This window comes from Mustelus asterias, chromosome 10 (assembly GCF_964213995.1).
Source record: "Mustelus asterias chromosome 10, sMusAst1.hap1.1, whole genome shotgun sequence".
Lineage (NCBI taxonomy): Eukaryota > Metazoa > Chordata > Chondrichthyes > Carcharhiniformes > Triakidae > Mustelus > Mustelus asterias.
Window position 1 is genome coordinate 16,698,204 of NC_135810.1, and position 25,005 is coordinate 16,723,208.

The 25,005-nt window shown below is 41.0% G+C and overlaps 1 protein-coding gene across 1 annotated transcript in view; it reads left to right on the forward strand.

Annotated features, from left to right (window-relative positions):
- ndfip2 (Nedd4 family interacting protein 2) overlaps positions 1-25,005 on the forward strand; it is a 77,059-nt gene that overhangs the window by 33,116 nt on the left and 18,938 nt on the right. The window contains exons 4-5 of the mRNA XM_078221638.1: positions 8,771-8,858; positions 18,999-19,123. Of these exons, the coding sequence (XP_078077764.1) occupies positions 8,771-8,858; positions 18,999-19,123 (213 nt within the window). The remainder of the gene's footprint in view (positions 1-8,770; positions 8,859-18,998; positions 19,124-25,005) is intronic.

Sequence of the window (25,005 nt, forward strand, 5' to 3'; positions counted from 1 at the left end):
GCAGAAAGAGAAGAAAAGATTCTTAAAATGTAAAATTTGATTGAACAGTTCTAATTGTTTCCCTTCCGAATCAGAGAGATCGATTGACATTACATCAACAATAGCACACATTTAAAAAGATACATTTGCTGTTACGTTTTTCTGCAGCTATTTAATGGGCTGTTAATATACAAACCCAGCAAGTTCCAAAAAATAACAGGAAGGCTAATGGCAAGATGCAGTTGTTGAGATGCAAATATTGGAATGGTTTGCAGATTCACAACTCGTGGCATCTTCCTTAATCTCCTGAACTTGTTAGTTGATGTTTGTACATTGAACAACAGCAATATTTTGCCAATTATTGCTTTGAAATATCTACATAATTTTTGTCAGCTATCTTGATGTTGTCAATTTGACAGTGGATTATTGAAACAAGTGTTGCGCTTAGTTCAGGAAAATTAAATTATCTTTAAGCAGCGGTGTAATTCCTTTGCTTTAATTTCTCAGGATTGTAAAATGATAAAAGTGCAAGACTTGAATGACAGTGAGATGAAGTGCCACCTGGATTATAAAGCTGAATGTATAATTTTACTACATCTAAATCTAGATTCCTTAAAGTGTTAAAGGGTAAATTGATTCCCCCTGGCAGCTTGACACAATGCATCTGAAAGGATAGCCAAAACCTTTGGTGGACTGGAACTCTAATATCGTTTAATGGATTTCCATTGAGTAGATTTCTTTTGAAATTGTTTTCGAAATCTAGACCTTTACCCAAAATAGACTTCAATCTTCAATCAGACTTCATTAATTTCAGTTCTTACATTTTGCATTATCCGGGAACCAGTATCAAGTTGAAAGTGGGATTCTCCATCTCTGCCAGTCGATAGGCTGTGGGTTGAAAAAAGAGCTACTGAGGCTCCAAGTGATGCTGATTTGGTCCCAGATGATTAACGGGTCTGCAGTGGGGACAGGAAAGGTTACTATAAAAGGTGGCGATACTTGTGTCCATTAAACTTAACTAATTCAGATTTTTCAGGCTCCAGGGAGTTATGGCTATTTGAGATGACTTTTAGAGTGCAGAACATTTGAATCAACACTCGAGAGGTCAGGCAGCATCTGTTGAGAAAATAGATGTTCTACCTGTGGAGTCTTCAGCGACAGAGGATATTAATGATGAAAAGTATTTTAAAAGAAACAGGATATGAGACAGAACCATCCTCTTCATTGGAACATCGTAGAAGGCCAAATGCAGAGTGGTCATAGGAGAAATGGAATGGAGTGTTTTGGAACCCTGCATAGTAGTGTGAAAGGTGATGAATGGGTAGTTGATGCATTTCCCACACTTGAAAGTAAATTGCGATATCTGTTTACATAAAAGCACGCAAATTCAACAGTTTGACTTTCACCTGACCCCTTTATTGATAAAGAACAAAGTTAACTTCAATATATTGTCACCTCTCGGAACCAGGATTATATGGCACAGTGGTTAGCACTGCTGCCTCATAGTGCCAGGGACCCGGCTTCGATTCCCGGTTTTGTTCACTGTCTGTGTGGAGTTTGCACATTCTCCCCGTGTCTGCATGGGTTTCCTCCGGGTGCTCCGGTTTCCTCCCACACTCCAAAGATGTGCGGGTTAGGTCGATTGGCCATGCTAAGTTGCTCCTTAGTGTCAGGGGGACTAGCTAGGGTAAGTGCATGAGGTTATTGGGACAGGACCTGGGTGGGATTGTGGTCAGTGCGGACTCGATGGGCCAAATGGTCTCCTTCTGCACTGTAGGATTCTATGATTTAACATTACAATATTTGACTTACCAAAATTAAAATTGCAGATCCTATAGAGCAGGATACAAGTTCAACATTTTAGTATAAAGATGGTCTGTAGATTAGCATCTGTTGAACAATAAAACTGCAACAAAAATTAAAAGGCCAGAGCAATTCTAGTAATGGAAAGTTAGATATACATGGAAATCTCATGCTGCCCTTTATTTTTGAGGAGTCAGTGTATTTAATGGATCAAGTAAATTATGCTACTGTCTGGCTAACTTTGTTATAACAAAGCATGTTTATAATGACCATATAGTTTTAATAGCCCCAAGAGCAAGACCTTTTTTTATTTAAATGGAAATCAGTCATACTAAAATGAACATGTAAACAGGTTCAACCCAGACTGAGCTGGATGCAAGTGGTAGTCAAGCTGATACCAATTGGAAATTAACCAGCTATAGTGTGAATTCTGTATGACGTATGCATTTGTTGCCTGACAAGTTTGTATGCAAACTGAAAATAGGCAACAGGCATGTGGAGGCAACTGCAAGAAGAAAACGTGCACGTGCATGAAAATGGTGAGTAAAAGATCTTCTTTGTCTCTGAAAACAAAACATCATCTATGACACACACTATGACGTAAAATCCTTAAACCATGATCTGAAATTGGTTGTTTATTTGTTTTCCTGGTGCAGCAAATGCAAAAACTGAATATAATAATAAACACCTAGATATAATCTTCTATCTGTTAGTCCCAACTTAACGTTATAATGAAGTTCACCTATTATATTGTTAGCAGTTAAGATGAGTTAAAAATTCGGACATATCTTGCGCTCAAGATCAATGTATAGTAAATAAAGGATGGTCTTTTGCCTCAGTTTGCTTTTGTAAACCTCGGTCAGCCATCTGACTGGTTTGCTATGTATTCCCAGCACTTTTTCCTCTTGCCACCTTCCACCCTGATATTTCAGTATTTGCAGATTTTAAAATTATATTTGTACCTTATTTAAGTTCATTTTTCTTTCCTCTTGGCTTTGCGTATCCATTATTGAAATCAGAAATTTGCCAAAACTTGACTTCAGTGACTTTAAAAGTCCATTAAATCGCAGAATGCAGCTTAACAGAGCGGCACGGTAGCACAGTGGTTAGCACTGCTGCTTCACAGCTCCAGGGACCTGGGTTCGATTCCCGGCTCGGGTCACTGTCTGTGTGGTGTTTGCACATTCTCCTCCTGTCTGCGTGGGTTTCCTCCGGGTGCTCCGGTTTCCTCCCACAGTCCAAAGATGTGCGGGTTAGGTTGATTGGCTGTGCTAAAATTGCCCCTTAGTGTCCTGATATGCGCAGGTTAGAGGGATTAGCAGGTGAATATGGGGGTAGGACCTGGGTGGGATTGTGGTCGGTACAGACTCGATGGGCCAAATGGCCTCTTTCTGCACTGTAGGGTTTCTATGAAAAATGTCAAAGTAGATCAGTAATTTATTTTGTGTACAGGTCAGTTTTAATATTTATAGGCTAACAGAGTCCTAAATAACAATAATGTATTGAATCTGACTAAGAATCCTTTCCAGATTTGACAATTTTTTGAATGGCATTTTTAAGTTCTAATTTTTCCTTTTTTGTTGCATTCGCAGATTCAGGGGCTATAATACTTTCCTGACATTTTAAGGTCCGATTGTATAAACAGTGAAATGCTTCCAAGCAGTTGGTAACATTCTCACCTCAGCCTGAAGGTTGTGGTGGTGGGACTTGAGTGCAAAAAAACTAGGTGGACACCCCCTGCAGTACTGAAGGAGTGCTGCCCTGTTGGAGGCACCATCTTTCAGGCAAGATGGTCTGCCTTCATAAGTGATCTTACAAAATTCCATGGCACTATTTCATTATATCCTGGCCAATGTTTATTCCTCAACCGACAATTTTTTTAAAATAACAAATTTGTGGGAACTTGTATGTACAAATTGGCTGCTCCATTACAATAGTGACTACTCTTCAAAAGTATTTTATTAGCTCTGGAGCATTTTGGAAAATGGAAAAGCACTTTTTAAACACTAGTCTGTCTTTTAATTTTTTCCCTGTGTAGATTCTTTTTTACACAAAAGAAATGTGTAAAAAATATAAATCTAACACGAGGACTCTGTAAACTGCTGGAAACACTCAGCAAATTGGACAGCATCTGTAGAGAGAAACTAATGTTTTAAGTTAATGATCTGAAAGATTAATTTTGATTTGTTTTACCCCATCTTGACAGTCTGGCTATCATTGTGAGCTTACTAAGTTTGGAATCTTGAAGTGAATCTGTGTTTTGTTGCCCTGTTGGTACATGTTTTAACCGTACATTTTACAATAGTCTTCCAAATCTCTAGAATCCAATTTCTGGAGGATTTAAGACATTTCTTTTAGGAAATTTCCAGTTGCAGTGTTTATTTTTTTAAAGCTTTCATTGTCAAGTATCATGGTAACCTAAAAAGTAAAATGCATATGTGTCTGCATGACCAAGGGGTATTTTTGTCCTATGTAAGTACAGTTGATGCCCGGAGTTTGTCCATTAGAACTTGAGCATGCCAGTAATTTGATGGTGATGCTATATCTGTATTGACCTACAGTAGCTTTTATTGCACTACGGCATGGAGTTTTAGCTAAAGAGATTTGAAATGCTACTTGTAATTACAGTCGTAGATGGCTACTGCGTTTCTTTAAGGTAAAACCCAAGTGACTCTGTAGCTGGGTTTATGTGAAACTTAGCCTGTAAATTTAATGCTACATATGCTAAGTAATAATTAAGATACTTAACTGTCTGAATCTTAAAACACTATCTTTTTTTCCTGTCTCCTTTTCCTGCTGTCCCACTTGTAATATGCCACAGTTTCAAACTGATATTTACAGGGGTGAGAATGCCAAATTTAACCACAGTCTCTTAATATGTTGGTTTGTTATTCCACCCTGAAATTTAAAATACTCATATGACAAATTCTGTAGAGTGATGTGCATACAATTTACAAACGCTGCACTATTTGAATATCTTTGAATAAATGTTTAATTTGGCAAGTGAAGTTCTGCTTAATAGAAAGTTGTACGTGACAACTCAAACACTGGTTTATGTCACCTTTCTTGAGAATAAAGTTTACTTTTTTCTACAGACTGTGGTGTGAGTTTAAAAAAAAAAGAGTTAAACATTTGAAACAAATTTTTAATTAAAATTATTACTTTACTGGAGGGGGATGAACAGGCTGGGTCTCTTTTAAAGAGAAGAGCAAGGATGACTTAAATGAGGTCTTTAAAAGTATGAAGCTTTTGATTGAGTAGACACAGAGAATGTTCCCAATGTAGGATAATCACCAAAACAATTAAATAGGGAATTCAGAAGAACTTCTCTATCTAGAGAACAATGAGAATATGGAATTTGCAACAGGGATTTGTCGAGGCGAGCAATGAAAGCGAGGCTAGATAAGCACATGAGAGAAAGGAATATGGGGTTATGCTGATAGGGTTAGAGAATGAAAGAGAAGAGTCTCAAGTGGAGGATAAACATTAGTATGGACCTGTATTGGTTGAGCTGAGTGGTCTTTTTCTATGCCGCATATCCTGTGTAACAGCTGAAAATGGGTCTATCATAAACAACTAAGCATTTTAAACCATTGTCAGTTCAGCACCCGTGACTTGTGGCTGGTCACTGATTATGTGCTCATATCAACTAAGTAAATACTGAGTAAATATATTCTACCTACTTTACGAAGTGCCTAGCTGGCTTTGCAGCTGCAAACAATTGCAGACAAGCACATACATTTAAGAGCTAAAGGCCAGAAGGAGGAAGATTGAGAGAATGGGGGTTAGGTTGGTGGAAAGGAGCATAGAGCAAGGAATGTAATACGGGTGTGAGAAAGAAGGGAAACAGTACAATAACTGATTATCGCATCAAATATGACCTAAATTGAATTTCAAGGTGAAACGTATGGAAGATTACATTTTCAAATAATTCAAGTTATATTTCTATGTGGTGTATACTATCAGGCTAGAGTTAATTTCATTCTTTCTGAGCGTCAGCCTTGACTTACTGGCTAAATGCACCTGTGTGTGTTTAATTCCCACTCGTTTTCCTTGAATGTACAATCTGAGCTGACCATTCAGTGCATTACTGAGGGAGTGCTGCCCGTCAGCGATGCCATCTTTAACATGGGATGTTAAAAACACACTATCTGTTCACTTAAATGGACAGAAAAATTCCATGGCTTACTAGAATAATCATCATGTTTCCCTTCAGTGTTCTGGCCAATATTTATTCCTCAGACAGCATCTGCTTGTTACGTCATTGCTGGTTGGGGGGACTTTCAGAGCATAAATTGACTGCCATGTGTTCCTATATCGCAGTAAGAAGTTTAACAACACCAGGTTAAAGTCCAACAGGTTTATTTGCTAGCAAAAGCCGCACAAGCTTTCGGAGCCTCAAGCCCCTTCAGGTGAGTGGGAATTCTGTTCACAAACAGGGCATATAAAGACACAAACTCAATTTACATGAATAATGGTTGGAATGCGAATACTTGCAGCTAATCAAGTCTTTAAGATACAAACAATGTGAATGGAGAGAGCATCAAGACAGGCTAAAGAGATGTGTATTGTCTCCAGACAGGACAGCCAGTGAAACTCTGCAGGTCCAGGCAGGCTGTGGGGATTACAAATAGTGTGACATGAACCCAATATCCCGGTTGAGGCCGTCCTCATGCGTGCGGAACTTAGATTCTTAGATTCCGCGTTAAAGAAGCCATCCCCTACGGACAAGCCCTCCGAATACACAGGATCTGCTCGGATGAGGAGGATCGCAACAGACACCTCCAGACGCTGAAAGATGCCCTCATAAGAACAGGATATGGCGCTCGACTCATCGATCAACAGTTCCGACGCGCCACAGCGAAAAACCGCACCGACCTCCTCAGAAGACAAACACGGGACACGGTGGACAGAGTACCCTTCGTCGTCCAGTACTTCCCCGGAGCGGAGAAGCTACGGCATCTCCTCCGGAGCCTTCAACATGTCATTGATGAAGACGAACATCTCGCCAAGACCATCCCCACACCCCCACTTCTTGCTTTCAAACAACCTCAAACAGACCATTGTCCGCAGCAAACTACCCAGCCTTCAGGAGAACAGTGACCAAGACACCACACAACCCTGCCACAGCAACCTCTGCAAGACGTGCCGGATCATCGACACGGATGCCATCATCTCACGTGAGAACACCATCCACCAGGTACATGGTACATACTCTTGCAACTTGGCCAACGTTGTCTACCTGATACGCTGCAGAAAAGGATGTCCCGAGGCATGGTACATTGGGGAAACCATGCAGACGCTGCGACAAGGATGAATGAACACCACTCGACAATCACCAGGCAAGACTGTTCTCTTTCTGTTGGGGAGCACTTCAGCGGTCACAGGCATTCGGCCTCTGATATTCGGGTAAGCGTTCTCCAAGGTGGCCTTCACGACACATGACGGCGCAGAGTCGCTGAGCAGAAACTGATAGCCAAGTTCCGCACACATGAGGACGGCCTCAACCGGGATATTGGGTTCATGTCACCCTATTTGTAATCCCCACAGCCTGCCTGGACCTGCAGAGTCTCGCTGGCTGTCCTGTCTGGAGATAATACACATCTCTTTAGCCTGTCTTAATGCTCTCTCCACTCACATTGTTTGTACCTTAAAGACTTGATTAGCTGTAAGTATTCGCATTCCAACCATTATTCATGTAAATTGAATTTGTGTCTTTATATGCCCTGTTTGTGAACAGAATTCCCACTCACCTGAAGAAGGTGCTTGGGGCTCCGAAAGCTTGTGTGGCTTTTGCTACCAAATAAACCTGTTGGACTTTAACCTGGTGTTGCTAAACTTCTTACTGTGTTTACCCCAGTCCAACACTGGCATCTCCACGTCATTCCTATAGCGCAACAGTAACTGCAGTGCCCATTTGGCCAGTTTCTGTTCTGAGTCATGTTATTGGAATGGAAATCAATATGTGTCAAAAGCAGGAAGGGATCAAGTCCGATCAGTTTGTCACTCGCAGAAGTTTTAAAGTAGCATTAATATGGTCTGGGTGTAGACTATTACCAGATCCTCTTCAGGGAATATGTGTTGCTGAGATACCTCGAAGTGAAAGAAAAATCTTAAGTTTAGTCATAGATTTGGTATATGTAGGTTGATGTAATATAGCATAGGATTGGAGTTTGAGCAACTAGATCATGGTATTTTAGAGCTTTAGTGCATCCCATCTATTTAATACAGTATGTTACGAACAGAATCAAGTCAACTTTATCTGAACTGCTAAGGCCCATGTTATTCTGAATATTATAGCAATGTTTATGAATTCTTAAGCTGTTTAAGCCAAATAATTTGCAGCTTCAACACAAAATGCTTAATTAGAAGTGAAAGCACACTGCAGTTTGTGTAGAACTTAACATGAAAAAGTGTTGTTAACATTCAGATAATAAATGTAATGGCTTGCATAATTTAAGGAAATTTGTATTGAAACGAGTTGCACAATTTTGTCTAAATACATCAAAATCATACAAAAATGTTTCTCACCTTTTCCACGCTACTATTCAATTCCAATTAACAAACAATAAGGAAGGTTTGCTTTAAACTAGTATTGAAACACTCCAATCTAGTTCAACTGTTAGTAGCTTCTGGGGAAGATTTTCTTGAGTCATTATGCCTCATGACTGTAACCACAATGGAAAATTCTTCTGATAGTTTTTTCTGCTATTCTTCAGAATCTGAATGCTTTAGAATGTCTGTATATTTTTATTTGAAATAAGAATTGGAGGAAATCTTATCACTGTGTTTGCAGCACTGCTAACATAATCTCCATTCCCCAGGAGTAGTTATAGAGTGTTATTTTCCTGGAATTTTATCGTACAAACAAGGTGCTGTGTGGGAGATCTGGTTGATTGTGGAAATTTTAATAACATTAAGTTTTTTATCATTATAATCTAAAACTACAAGCTATCACATAAAGCATTGTGTCACCTTACAAATACAGGAGGAAGATTTTCCACCAAGAGATGACTTCAATGATGCAGACCAACTGAGAGTAGGCAATGATGGCATCTTCATGTTAGCATTTTTCAGTAAGTCTATTATCAATTTTTTTGTGGTTTGGTTTTTTATTTGGTTATAACATTAGAGTGATGTAATATTTATGCACTCTAAACTCTTCAGAATGTATCTAAACTGTAACTGAAGTTTTTCATAACCTACAGATAAATGATTGTAGGTAAAAGGATTTCATTGGACTCCGCAATAAAGCGAATGAACAGTGTTTAGCAGATTGAAGCAATACTTGCAGCATAGAAACATCAAAGTAATAAGTGCTTAAAGATGTGACTTGTTTGTAGGCTTTGCTTACTATATGAAGCATAGCCATTTGTGAAATGAAGGCAAGCATTATAGGGTTCACAGTGTGATAATGGACTGAAAATCTGCTTCCAATGTATTTTACCCTTTCTTGTCAAGTTGGGCCTTGTGCACACAATGTATGAGTAATATGCAATTCAACTCTGCAAGTTCTCATGTTATATGCCTGATTAGGCTCCTTAATAAACACCGAATGACTGGCTTTTTCTTCTTTGATTTTGCTTTTTAAGTTTATTTATTAGTGTCACAAGTAGGCTTACATTAACACTGCAATGAAGTTACTGTGAAAATCCCCTAGTCACCACTCTCCTGCACCTGTTCAGGTACACTGAGGGAGAATTTTAGCATGGCCCACGCACCTAACCAGCATGTCTTTCGGACTATGGGAGGAATCCGGAGCACCCGAAGGAAACCCATGCTGACTCTGCACAGACAGTGACCCAAGCAAGGAATTGAACCCGGGTCCCTGGCGCTGTGAGGCAGCAGTGCTAACCACTGTGCCACCGTGCCACCCCATCCCTCTCTTTAAACACGTATTAAAATCCTTGATTTGAGGATTATTACATCCAAATTTTTTCTTTTACTCTGTTTGAATGTTATCAGTGCCCATGTAACACGGTAATGTCTTGGGCACAGAAGATGATTGGTCTGGTCAGCCTGCACACCAAGCCTCTTCTCATGACCCTTGCTGTGATTCCAGAATAACTAATCCTGTGCCACCTTTACTAAAAAAAAAGCTAATTCAGTTTTGTTTACAAAATAGCTTTCTGTCCTACCCCATTTGCTGGTAATCTGTAATCATAATTCATCTTTCCTTGACACCTCACCTTTTAAACAATGTTACTAAGGGTGGAATTTTCTCATTTTGTGACTGACTGTATGTCATCTCAGGTGGGAAAAGCAGGGTGTAGCCTACCGGCTGCACTGTCAGCTTTTCCCACCATATATTTTGACACCTAGTCAAAACAAGTCAATGAGGCGGGTCCCACGGCATCATGCTATTGTCAAATAACATAAAAACTATTTTGGGACTCCCCCCTCAATTCTCTGCCTCTGCTACCATTCTGCCAAAAGCGAGGGTGGAAAATTCCTCCCTCCCCCTTGGACTTTGAATCCTGCACCTGACAGAGCCTCCTTGTCTCCAAATTCTCCCCAACTTTGAACTTTCCTTAATCCAAATTGCCTAAAACTTAAGGACTTTCATTTAATCCCCTTTTTTTTCTTCTCTAAGTCGTAAAGCACGCAATCTCTTGTGATAGCTGAGCTTTCTTGGTTCAGAAATGAGACTCTTCTGACTCCCTCTAATGAAGATACATTTTCTTTTGTAATATGAACCAAAACTGACCACAGTACTCCAGATGCCACTTCAATGAGGCCTATTACAACTTCAAAGTCACCTGTTAGTAACATGCCAATATATCCAAATGTTTTGTTTAGACCATAAGACCATAAGACATAGGAGCGGAAGTAAGGCAATTCGGCCCATCGAGTCCACTCCACCATTCAATCATGGTTGATTTCAACTCCATTTACCCGCTCTCTCCCCATAGCCCTTAATTCCTCGAGAAATCAAGAATTTATCAATTTCTGTCTTGAAGACGCTTAACGTCTCGGCCTCCACAGCCCTCTGTGGCAATGAATTCCACAGACCTACCACTCTCTGGCTGAAGAAATTTCTCCTCATCTCTGTTCTAAAGTGACTCCCTTTTATTCTAAGGCTGTGCCCCCGCGTCCTAGTCTCCCCTGCTAATGGAAACAACTTCCCTACGTCCATCCTATCTAAGCCGTTCATTATCTTGTAAGTTTCTATTAGATCTCCCCTCAACCTCCTAAACTCCAATGAATACAATCCCACGATCCTCAGACGTTCATCGTATGTCAGGCCTACCATTCCTGGGATCATCCGTGTGAATCTCCGCTGGACCCGCTCCAGTGCCAGTATGTCCTTCCTGAGGTGTGGCGCCCAAAATTGCTCACAGTACTCCAAATGGGGCCTAACCAGTGCTTTATAAAGCCTCAGAAGTACATCCCTGCTTTTGTATTCCAAGCCTCTTGAGATAAATGACAACATTACATTTGCTTTCTTAATTACGGACTCAACCTGCAAGTTTACCTTTAGAGAATCCTGGACTAGGACTCCCAAGTCCCTTTGCACTTTAGCATTATGAATTTTGTCACCGTTTACTTTCTTAACTGCCCACAACAACTGATCTGATGTTTTTAACAATTTGCGCATCAATCACATCCCCTGCAAATCTTTTTTCTGCTGTGTTATGAAAAGCACGCTAGCGTTTAATGTTTATTCTACATTTTCTCTTTTACAATTTGTCCTTGCACGGTACCCTTGAAATGATCCAAGGTATTTAAAGAGAAATAGAATGCTGAGCTGGGAAACTGTTCAGAAGAGATGGCTGAAGCTCAGGAGAAATAAATGGGTTTGAGAAATAGGAAGGTGGAAGTTCGGGAGACTAAGATTTAAATAGGTCAAAGCAATGCCCACTCGTGATGGGTGATAGGGTGTGAGTTTTCCCAGGAGGCCAAAGTTTTTAAAAGAAAGCTAAAGGGGGCAGGAGGAGATGGTAGGTCTGAAGCAAGTTGTAGAGGCTTGGCACAGCAAGACATTTAGGAATTAAAAATAGGATGGGCATTTTAAATTATTGCACTGGAGGATAAGACTGCAAAGGTGGGAGTGATTGGAAATTTGGGAAGAAGGACTGAAGTATAGAACAAGATGCCTGCAGCTGCATATCTGGAGCAAAGACAAAGGAGTGTCAGCAAGGCGAATATTGAAATAATAAAGTCTTTGGTGGCAGTGACATGGATAACAGAGGGGTTGAGATAGAGATAGAAATGAACAGGGTTGTGCAGATGGAAATAAGTGGTCTTGTTAGTTTTTTTTAAATCTCCTGACTTTACATTGTCTGAATTGAAATCCATCTGCCAGTTCTCTGCTTCATTAATGTAACGGGTTTGGATGTTTTATTGTGCAATGATTAGCATTCTGATTTGATGCCATGTGTTCTGACATTTATGCTAACTTGCATTTATATAGCATCTTTCTTGTACAGAAACACCCTGGGGTTTGTCATAGGTGTAATGCAATTCATACAAAGTTATGAAGGAAAAAATTAGGAGAGGTGGTTCAAATTTTAGCCAGAGGGGTGGGTTTTGAGGAAGGCTTTCAAACTGGAGAATGAAACGTCCATGTGGAGATGTTTAAAGGAGGTGTATGCAAAAAGAGGTTTGAATGAGGGTAACTCACACAGCAATAGCTGTCAGAGGAACAGTGTTTTGGAGGGATTTAGAGCTGAAAAGGGAAGGGGCAATGCTATCGGAATTTATGGACAAGAATTTTGAATTGAAAATGTGAGGGAAGCCTTGACAGGTAAGCCAAGAAAAACAGATTCCTGGGATGAGAGGATTGTCCTGAAGAGACATTGATTAGGAAAGCTCTGTACTCTCTGGAATTTCGAAGCATGAGAGGTGAACTTGTTGAGACATGTAAAATTCAGAGAGGGCTTGACAGAGGGTATATGCTGCAAGGCTGTTTCCCTTGGTAAGAGAGTCTAGAATTGGAAGCATAGTCTCAGGGCAAGGGATCAGCCATTTAAGACTGAGATGAGCAAAAGTTTCTTCACTCAGGGTTGTGAATCTTTGGAATTCTGTATCCCTGAGGGCTGTGGAACATCAGTAATTGAATCTATTTCAAAACCGAGATGCAAGGGGATCAATTGAGGGTCCAGATTGGGTGGGAAATTAGACTTGAGGTTGAAGATCAGCCATGATTTTATTGAGTGTTGGAGCAGGCTAGAGGAGCAGTATGATCTCTTACTCCTATTTATATGATGGTTGAGCAGAACAGGATATGTTTGGCAGCATTTTGGGACAGTTTGGAGTTTTGGATGATGGGGTGGGGAAGGCTAACCAAAAGAACATGAGAGCAGTTGAGTCTGGAGTTGACAAAAAATCCAATTATATTAATGGTGAACTGGCTGAGATAGGGCAGGAATAAACAGCTAGCTGCCTTTGTGCTAGGGAACACACAGTGCACTAATGTTAAGAACATGCAGATTCAGGCAGTGACGAGGAGGTAGTAACGTCTATAGCAGAGCACTGATGTTTCTGATGAGAGCTGAAAACAGTGTGAGGGTTAGGTTGATTGGCAACCTAAATTGCTCCTTCGTGTTAGGGGGATGTCAGGGGGATTAGTAGGCTGAATATATGGGGTTACGGGCCAGGGTATAATTGTTGGTGCAGTCTCGATGAGCCGAATGGCCTCCTTCTGCACTGTAAGTATTCTATGATTCTCTGAAAACAATGTCTTGGATTCTGCAAAATTAAGGTAAAGCTGTGATTCATCATAATGTGAGAACGAGTGGTTAGGAGGGTGGGCGTCGAATGAAGAGATAGAGCTGCATTTTGTTCATTCATTCACCGGATGTGGGCATCGCTGATGAAGCCAATATTTCTTGCACATTCTGAGTTGCCATTAAATGAGTGCCTTGCTAGGCCATTTTAGAGGGCAGTTAGGAGTCATCCACAGTGATGTTGGACTAGTCACATATAGGACAGCAGATTTCTCTCCTTAAATAGCCTTAGTTCCAGAATGTGATTCTGATGTATAATGTTTTAAATATTCAAGTTTGTGTTGTCAAATTTTGTAGTAGTTAATGGTGATTTAACTTGAAGTGATTGGTATTAGTAGATTGTTCATGCCATCTTGTGGAAGCTTGAAGCAGTGCAGTGTATGTCTGAGAGCACATCACACCCATTACTGTGAGAAATCCTGATATTTTATTTTTCTGTACTATTATTCACAAAGTGCAACATTCACTTTTTTCTTGCTATTGTTGTTCATTTAGATGTCCTTCAAACACTGTAGGAACTTGGTTAAGCTTGACATTTCTGTGTGGAGTTTGCACATTCCCCCCGTGTCTGCGCGGGTTTCCTCTGGGTGCTCCGGTTTCCTCCCACAGCCCAAAGATGTGCGGGTTAGGTTGATTGGCCATGCTAAATTGACCCTAACGTCAGGGGGATTAGCAGGATAAACACATGGGGTTACGGGAATAGGCCTAGGTTGGGATTATGGTCAGTACAGACTTGATGGGTCGAATGGTCTTCTTCTGTACTGTGGAGATTCTATGATAGTGCTGGGTGCGATATGCTAAACATACACTCACTCCAAAACTTTTGTTACAATACTGGCCAGTGATCACATAATCTTGCATTCCTGCTTTGTATAAAGCTACGGAAACTGCACAGTGGCACCAGTTTCTTTTTTCCTCATCTTTTGGAAAGATCTCTGCTCGAATTGGAGTTTTCTGATTTTGAGGCTGTGTCCTAGAGCTAACAATGTTTTTAAGGGCGGATACTTAAATGATGCTTTCAGTTGTGCATTTGGAAAGACAATTTCACTGTGGTCTGCGATATTGCAATGTAGGAAGAAGCCCATTGACCCATCACACTCTCTTCAATTGATGTCTATTCTCTTGATTCCTTTTTTCTGCCTTCACATTATTCTATGTTCTCAGAAAATTATGATGTGGAGATGCCGGCGTTGGACTGGGGTAAGCACAGTAAGAAGTCTCACAACACCAGGTTCAAGTCCAACAGGTTTATTTGGCAGCACAAACTTTCGGAGTCTTACTTGCGGCCCCTGCATTTCAACCATTATCTTGTAAATTGAGTGTGTGTCTGTATATGCCCTGTTTGTGAACATAACTCTTCACTCACTGAAGAAGGAGCCTGAGACTCCGAAAGCTTGTGCTGCCAAATAAACCTGTTGGACTTTAACCTGGTGTTGTGAGACTTCTCACTGTGCTCAGAAAATTAGCCATTTTAGATGATTATTACAGTCTCAACAGCTGTTTCTGACAAAGCTGTATTCTAATAAACTATATTATGAACAAAAATATCTCCTTTCAATTCAATGTTTTGGTACTGATCATGAGTTTATGCCTTATAACTAATTTGACAACATTTTCAAAAAATTCTGACTGATATTTTGAGTATTTAACATTAAACAAGTTGCTGATATGCATATCATGTTGGCATTTCATGAACCATTGGACTTGGGTCGTATAAAAGGAACACCCTCTGGTCACTTGCTTTTTGCAGGGAAATTACCTAGAAATTATGCACAAATCAGCCTACACCAATTAAATATGGAACTGCTGTAGCTATTTTACATTAGCATACCTACCATTTCAGACTCTTCAATGTCTCTTTGTTGTTCCATCTCCCTCCTCCATTCTTATTTTGCTCATATGTATGTTTGTTTTCTTCTCCACCTCTCTCGGTGACCACTCTTTGCTTAAATGTATTTACCTAGTTTAGCTCTTTAAAGCCAAATTATTTTGTTATTGGGTCTTCTGTGACCCCCAGCCCGCCACTCCTCCACCCTCACTCTGTGATCCCTATGTGGGTTTCATATCACCCCATTCCTTTGGTCCCCCCAATAGAAGTCTGGATTGTGTCTGCACTCCTTTCTAATGGGAGAGAATGTCAGGGCAGTACATGATGCATTAGGGGAATGGTCCTCGGTTATGGTCCCTGAGGCTCACAGTTGTTTATATAAGCAAGATAATTGAGAAAGATTATATCGAATATCACGTCCACCACCTATGGTTATTGGCTTTCAGAAAATATCTGATGTAACACACAAAGGTTTGCAGGTATTTCTCTGTCTGCTTTTTCCCTGTTTCTTCTTTGGTTCCATGTATTAACTCATTCCCCTTTCATAGCTCAATCTCTTTCACAAATTTTCAATTCTTCCTCCATCTTCACATGCTTTTCAACTTTTAACTTTTCCTGCTATGTTCCTTCTTGCTCTCATGTCTCATCCGAAAGACAGCACCTCCTGACAACAAAGCATTCCCTCAGCACTGCACTGGAGTGTCAGTCTTGATATTTATGCTGGAACTTATGAACCAGAGGTGAGGCTGCTACTAAACTAGCTATGGTTGATGCACAAGTTAGTTTGATTCAGCCTTGATATAGATTCAGAATTGAACATCTCTGTTCCAGAGTTTGTAACAGGAGCAGAAGAGTCACACAATTGATATTAGCGGAAACAATGCAATAGTTTGGAGTTCATATGCAGTGCATTGGTGAATCAGTTGGTACAAGGGCTCCCTTGTCATGAAGGAATACAGGTTGTTAAGCAACAGGTCAAGTGTTTAGTAAAGGAGTGTTGTTTCTTAGAATTCTTAAACAAAGTAGCTGAGGTAAAAATGTCAAATGGCGAGAAAGAAAATTTGGACAGACATTTTAATAGGAGAGAGGGTTGACAGACCATTTTTTAAAAAGTTTTTATTTATTAGCATCACAAGTAGGCTTACATTAACACCAATGAAATTACTGTGAAAATCCCCTAGTTGCCACACTCCTGTTCGGGTACACTGAGGGAGAATTTAGCACGGCCAATGCACCTAACCAGCATGTCTTTCAGACTGTGGGAGGAAACCAGAGCACCTGGAGGAAACCCATGCAAACACGGGGAGAACGTGCAAACTCCACACAGACAGTGAGCTGAGCCAGAAATCCGGTCTCTTGAGTGTGAGGCAACAGTGCTAACCACTGCCACATTTCTACCCATGCCATCTACATATCCTGTACCATCAGTGGCACAGGACCTAGTTCCCTTCTTACCCAACTCATACTTGTACCAGTGCTTAAATAGCTATCAGCCTCCGTACCCACTACAAATGTTTACTTCAAAATTTTGCACACAGCCAATTTGTTTTGTGTATGGCATGCTCATTATAAGGCTTGCTCATCACCTTCCAAGCTTACTGGGAACATTTCCCACTATTGATATGATACGTTGAGTTGCTGTCTTGTTGCATAACTTAGCCTTTTACAGAAGGCACATGACACAAACTACTACAACTTGTGTATGACATCTTGCAGATTTACAAGTTTGAGTCCAAGTTGGGCAATCAAGTCATAGCACTTTGTGTATCGTTAGGTGAATTGCTTTGAATTTGTTTTTATAGGCCGCTTTCATTCACAATGCAGTGAACAGTCTGATCTGGTGACCATAGTTTGCTGGGCTGTCCTTGATATTCCATTTGTGGAGGTGGTGTGATGTCCTTGAATAGAGAGTGTCAGTCCTGTTGGCTACTGCTTTTGAGGAAGATTGAACTCTGGACGCTCTACTTTCAGATCGCTCACCTGTTGGCGATATTGGTGTCAGCCCAGAGGCTGCACCATTTGTCCTTTTTGTTAAAACTTGTATTGCTCAAAGCATTCGCAGAGCTCCAAAAAGGTTTGTTGTGATTTGAGTTGTATATTGAGTAAGTTCTGAAGATCTTCACGGATAAGCAGTTTTGCATTGGTTTTAATCCAGTTAAACCCTCAGCATTTTTGCCTTCAGGTACACATCAGGAGGTGGGCATTTAAACAGGACTGGGAACCATTGTATAAATGTTCATTTCAATATACCGCTAATTATCTGCATTGATGTGTTGAAGATGATATCCAACTGTTTTGTGTGATGCTCTCTACCCATACAGGAAAGCAGTATATTGCTGGTGTGAACGTAAAAGCAAGGCTAGCAGTATAGTAGAGTGTGTTGTTGGATCACCAGCTAATTCTTGCTAATTTCTGATGATATTTACTCCAGTCTTGGTCTCTTCTGTGACCCTTTTTCTGGTGCAGTATGTGAGGTTGTGATCCAGGGTGACTTCAGTTTTCTTGGGGTGTGGTTCATTCTTGACCAGTTTGCTGCAAAAGGGCATCTGGAAAGGGCTGGCTGGTAGTCAGTCGGTTGCTGAGGTAGAAAGCAATGACTGTGGTCTTAGTTGGGCTTGGGTGGAGATGCCAGTGCTTGAAATGTTCGTCCTTCACTAATTCCCAGGACAGGGTGTAGCTGAGATCTTCAAGGCTGGTTGCCTGAGTAACAAGAGCCAGATCCTCTGCGTAGCCTACATCTTCTAAACCTGTGACCTGTACCACCTAGAAGGGCAAGGGCAGTAGATGCATGGGAACGCCACCATCTGCAATTTCCCTTCCAAGCCCCACACCCTCTTGACTTGAGGCTATATTGCTGTTCCTTCACTGTCGCTGGGTCAATATCCTAGAACTTCCTAACAGCACTGTGGATGTTCCTACACCTTGTAGACTACAGTGGTTTAAGAGAGCAACTCACCACCACCTTCTCAAGGGCCGTTAGGGACGGGCATTAAATGTTGACCGAGCCAGCGACATCACATCCTGTGAAAGAATGAAAAAACACAAACATCTGCCATTCAGAGGCATTTTGCTAACCAATCAGCACCCTTTTTCTCATGTAGTATAAATTGTTGTGATCATTTGAAATTTAGCCATTTTGTATTTGTTCTGAGTGCAAGGCAAAAATCTTTGACAGCATTTTTTTCCAGTAATATTCTAACTTGCAAATTGTTTTGTTGAAGATGAGAAAAGACAATTTTTATTGAATGAAAAGTAAATTAATTGTTAATATATGCAGGTTCAAACATGAATATCTCTTATCAGCATTCTGCTGATGCTAATAAAGGACTGGTTTGGTACTTTGAGGCTTCTACGTAAAAATAAATTATCAAGCATGAAGCTGGTTGTCACTTTTGCTTAATGGAGATTTATATTGATGGCATGCCTGTGTGAACATTGTGACAGACCTGGAAACAGGCCTGATGTCAACACAAGTACAGGTCCCTGCAAAAAACAGAACAGAATAGGTGTATGTCCTTCAATCAAGAATAGATGTCCTCAGTAAAAATGTTTAACCAGTTAATGTAACGTGGGAATTTTACATTTTAGCAGAGTTTTGGATGGTGTATGTAGTTTTGTCAAAATCTTGAATAATATAAGTATTTATTTTGTTTCTCCAGTGGCATTCCTGTTTAATTGGATTGGCTTTTGTCTGTCATTCTGCCTCACCAACACCATAGCAGGCCGTTATGGTGCAATCTGTGGGTTTGGATTGTCTCTGATAAAATGGATTCTGATTGTACGAGTAAGTAGTTTTTTATTATTTTGCTTCGTGGGTGCATGTAGGATCAATGCTGTTCAAAATTGATGGTGCTTTTTTAAAAAAAAAAATGGCCTCTAGAATTTTCATCCAAACCCGTGTCTCTTGCCATCTTTTCAACTCTTTACAAAGCTTTTCAGTTGCTTTTTCTGCGTGTTCAATTCAGTTTAATGCTAACAGACCAACTCTCCTCTTCTCTGAAATGTTGTTCAACATGAATATTGCTCTCTAAGTGGAGGTTAAGTTTAATTTTTATATCAGAACTCTCGATTGTAAAAGTTAGTTAAGTTCCCAGGGTGAGGTGAGAGTGACTGTTCTTGACATGAAGGCAGCATTTCACTGAGTGGTGCATCAAGGATGGAGAACAGAGACCATCCACAGCATGCTATCCGCCACCATCTCAGCATAAGCCCAACCTGGCACGAGGTAGAAAAGGCAGTCCGACAGCTATAGAACAACAAGACATTTGGAGCAGATAGAATCCCCGCCAAAGCACTAAAGCATGGTGGAGAAGCGCTATTGGCAGGAATACATTATCTAATTTCCCTTACCTAGAAGGGGAAGGACATGTCAGGAGATCTCAGAGATGCATATTCATTACCAGCTTCAGAAAAGATGAAAAGTCTGACTGCAGTAACTTCAGAGGAATTTCCCTGCTGTCAGCTGCAGGGGAGGTCATTGCAAGAGCCTTGTATAATCACCTTCTCCCTCTGGCTGAAAAGCTCCTCGCAGAGTCACAATGCAGATTCCATCCACTGAGGGGCACAGCTGACATGATCTCCACTGCATGGCAACTATAAGAGAAATGTAGGCAACTGTACCAACCTTTGTATATGGCGTGCTTTGACCTCATGAGGACCTTCAGCACTCAACCACGAGGGATTATGGAGCATCCTCCTCTGTTTCGGTTGCCCCTAAAAGTTTGTTACCATTGTTCACCTGCTCCACGACGGCATACAAGCCATAATCCTAACCAATGATCAACCACAGACTCAATTCATGTTCAGCCTGGGGTCATGCAAGACTGACAATGCACCGATGCTTTTCTTGATCTTGCCCTCCACAAGCTCCCCGCTGGAGTGGAGCTAAACTACAATAAACTACAGAACCAATTAGAATTTGTTCGACCTCCACTGCCTACAGGCCAGATCCAAGGTCATCCCATCCTCTGTCATTGAACTACAGTATGCAAACAATGCTTCCATCTGCGCAAACTCAAAGGCCAAGCTCCAAGCTATCGTCGGCACCTTCACTCAGGCGTGTGACAGCACAGGCTTTGCAGTAAACAGCCGTAAAATAAAGGTTCTCTAACAACCTGCCCCCGCCATACAGCATACAGATCCCCTGTTATCAAAATTCACGACAAGGTTTTGGACAAGGTGGATCACTTTACATTCTTTGGCCAATATCGCCTTTTGAGGTTGATCACTGCCTTCAGTGTGCCAGTAAGAAGTCTCACAACACGAGGTTAAAGTCCAACAGGTTTATTTGGAATCACGAGCTTTCGGAGTGCTGCTCCTTCATCAGGTGAGTGGCTGATGAAGGAGCAGCTGTAGGACTTTAACCTGGTGTTGTGAGAGTTCTTACTGTGCCCACCCCAGTCCAACACTGGCTTCTCCACTTCAGTGTGCCAGCACAGCCTTCGGTCGCCTGAGGAGGAGAGTGAGGATCAGGACCTGAGACTTAGCACCAAGCTCACATCTACAGAGCAATTGTGATGCCTGCCTTCCTGTGTGGCTCAGAGACATGGAATATGTACCTCAAAAACCTGGAGAAGTACCACCAGCACTGTTAACCATCTACATGGCACAAATCAGGGGTGCAGTGGAATATTCCATTTGCCTGGATGTGTGTGGGTCCAACTAAACTCAGAAAGCTCAACATTCTAACAATTCTGTGATCACCCAGAGTAAAACAGCCAACTTGTTTGGTGTCCCATCCACATTAAACATTCTCTTCTTCCACCACCAGTGAACATTGGCAGCTGTGTATGTCAACTACAAAATGTACTGGAGCAGCTCCACTTGGCTCCACCAACTGTACCTTCCAAACCTGCAGCCTCCACCATCTGGAAGGACAAGGGCAACAGATGGATGGGAACACCACACCTGCAAGTTCCCTTCCAAGTCACACACCATCTGACTTGAAAATATTTCACTGTTTATTCACTGTCACTGGTCAAAGTTCTGGAACTCCATTCCCAACAGCACTGTTGGAGTACCTACACCATGAGGGCAGTTAGGAATGGGCAATATATCCTAGTCTCGCCCACATCCCATGAACGAATAAAGAAAAATTAAACTAGACTGTTTGACTCGATATGGAAAGTAAGCAAACCCCAATCACAATAACCATGGAATGACCGAGATTGTGGAAAGAATGAATGGAAGGTGGTTTATTTTTTTAAAATGGTAATGAGGTAAAACACATTTGTGGATCAGTATGAATGATGCAGAAAGAATAAGTTTTGGATTTTGTGGCCATCGATGTCCAGAATTAATGTTACTTTTTAAAATGTATTCACTGGAAATGGGTGTCACTGGCTAGGCCAGCTATTATTGCCCATCCTTAGTTGCCCTTGAGGTGGTGGTGAGCTGCCTTTTTGAACCGCTGCAGTCCCTGAGGTGTAGGTACACCTCCAATGCTGTTAGGGAGAAAATTCCAGGATTTTGACCCAATGATGGTGAAGAACGATGATATATTTCCAAGTCAGGATGGTGAGTGACTTGGAGGATAGCCTCCAGGTGGTGATGTTCCCAGGTATCTTCTACCCTTGTCCTTCTAGATGGCAGCAGTTGTGGGTTTGCCTAAGAAGCCTTGGTGAGTTCCTGCAGTGCATCTTGTAGATCGTACGCACTGCTCCAACTTTTCGTCGGTGGTAGAGGGAGTGAATCTTTCTGGAGGGAGTACCAATCAAGTAGGTGTAGTTTCTTGGATTATGTTGAGCTTTCTCAGTGTTGGAACAGCATTCATCCAGGCAGGTGGAGAGTATTCCATTACATTCCTAACTTGTGTCTTATAGATGGTGGACAGGCTTAGAAGAGTCAGGAGGTGAGTTTCTCGCCACAGAATTTCTAGCCTCTTCACTTGCTCTTGTAACCATAATATTTATATGACTGGTCCAGTTCAGTTTCTGATCAACGGTAATCTCCAGGGTGTTAGTGCGGGATTCAGTGATGGTAATTCCATTGAATGTTATGGGGTGATGGTTAGATTCTCTTGTTGAAGATGGTCATTGCATTTGTGTGGCGCGAATGTTAATTGTCGCTTGTCAGCCCAAGCATGGATATTGCCCAGGTCGTGCTGCATTTGAACATTACTACTTCTGTATCTGAGGAGTTGCGAATGGTGCTGAACATTGTTCAGTCATCAGCAAACATCCCCACTTCTGACCTTATTATGGAAGGAAGGTCATTGATGAAGCAGCTAAAGATGGTTGGGCCGAGGACGCTGCCCTGAGGAACTCCTGCAGTGACTGGAACTGAGATGATTGACCTCCAACCACCACATCCATCTTCCATTGTGCCAGTTTTGCTAGAGCTTCTTGATGTCACTCTGTCAAATGCTGCCTTGATGTCAAGGACAGTCACTCTCACATCGTCTCTGAATTTCAGCTCTCTTATCCATGATTGAACCATACATATGCAGCTGTAGAATTCTGGCAGCAGATGTCGTCACTTTCAGAAGGCCAGCAGTTACAGAATTTCAGCAACGGATGGCAGTGTTGTGGAAAGTATAAGAGCTGTTGGTGTAGCGACAAAATTCACTTCTTAGGAAGTGGTGAAGGTGGTCTTTTTCTAAATTATTAAGAATTATAATAACTGAAGCTTCAGAATATAATATCAGTTAGTTAAATTTACTCACCTTTTTTATAAAGCGTAGCTCCATGATGGGAGAAGGTGCACCTTGAAGTGAGCAAGCGCTGTTCAGAAAAGCATTGAGATTTTCATTTCAGGGCACATGTAAATTCGCATGGACAACAAATATAAACTTGCTAAATACTAAAAACAATGTGTGTTACAATGAAAATTAATTGAGAGTGCAGATTTAAAAGGAAACAAGGAAAGCAATCAGGTTGTCTTGGTTTCTTGAAGACACCTTCTGAATTTCAGTACTGTACATAAATAACAGAGATAAGTAAAAAACCACACTGTTCACCACTTTGCCGGAAATCCATAGGGTTGTTTTTGTTCCTCTGCTATTATTGCATTATAGCATTTGTTGTTTTGCACTTTTTTTCATTCAACCTCATGGTGTGGATGAAACCCTTGTAGCAATTTCACACAACAGTGACTTGCTCAGACATTTCAGAGGTAGTTAAGTGTCAATCATGTTGCTGCAGGACTGGCTGTATTGAACAAAGATGACTGGATTTCCTTCAATAAGGAACATTAATGAATTAATTGGCTTTTTATAACAATGCAGTAACTTTGAGGTTTCTTTTTACTGATACCAGCCTTCGATTTCCAGCTTTCTTATTACACTAAACTCAGTTATCAAACTGACCTGGTGGGAATGATTTGAACTCTCATTCTCTGGATTATTCATACAGTCACTGATTATTTATCCAGGAATGTAATCATTACCTTCCTGTCATTTCTTGTTTTTCCCTATTAATTGAAGTAGGTGCTGTCCTGTGGGTTTTCCCACTTTAATAAAGTTAGTGGTACTGTATTCAGATTTTCGCATTTGTCTGCAGTCTTCTCACATACGATGACTGTTTTGCATACATGTGTCTTCATTTGACATTAGCTACATGTAGCTGGAGTTAAGCTGACATTGACACAATTTCCATGTGATCCAAAGACTGATCATCCTTTATTTTGTATTGATACCATCCCACACACCAAATGGTGTCACATCCCATGTTAGAATAACGTATAGTGATCCTTCAGATGTTTTTGCTATGATAATTCCACAGTAACATTCATTTTCTACTGCTCATCATACCAGGATTTTAAAAAATCTATTATAACATTAGTGTTTTTTTTTGCTTCCATTTACATTTAAAATTTCCTAGAAACCTTACAGTGCCGAAGGAGGCCATTCGGCCCATCGAGTCTGCACCAACCACAATCCCACCCAGGCCCTACCCCCATATCCCTACATATTTTACCCACTAATCCCTCTAATCTACGCATCCCAGGACACTAAGGGGCAATTTTTTTTTTAGCATAGCCAATTAACCTAACCCGCACATCTTTGGACTGTGGGAGAAAACCGGAGCACCCGGAGGAAACCCACGCAGACACGAGGAGAATGTGCAAACTCCACACAGACAGTGACCCAAGCCAGGAATCGAACCTAGGTCCCTGGAGCTGTGAAGCAGCAGTGCTAACCACAGTGCTACCGTGCCGCCCATTGACTCATTGAGATGTGGTTGCATAAGCCTCTGGTGCTTTGATCAAGTGACTATTTTTCATGTCCAAGTTTGTATAATAAGTGTTAACAAGCTATTATATTATGGAGAGCATCACAGTCAAACCTGAACTTCAGTCAATGATTTATATACAGTGACTTTTCAACTTAATTGAATGGATTGTGGCCAGGAATGGAATACTAACTATGGTGTCTTAATTGCTGGCCCATCTAATATCCACTAGCTCAACATGGACTATGTATTGGACCTGTGACTTTGGGACATAGTGAGGATGTTTTTATGTTTTAGTGGTATGATTTTATAACTTAAGTTTTGGCAAAACTTGACACGAGTTTTGACCTTCTGTACACTGACTGACATGCTGTTAGCATCATGGCCAATTTTATCTCTTGGTTTACATGTCATTAAGATCACCAACTTTTGTGCTAATAAAAACTTATACGTTATTGCCCAATACATTAAATCCTTCACTGTTGCAGAGAACCAT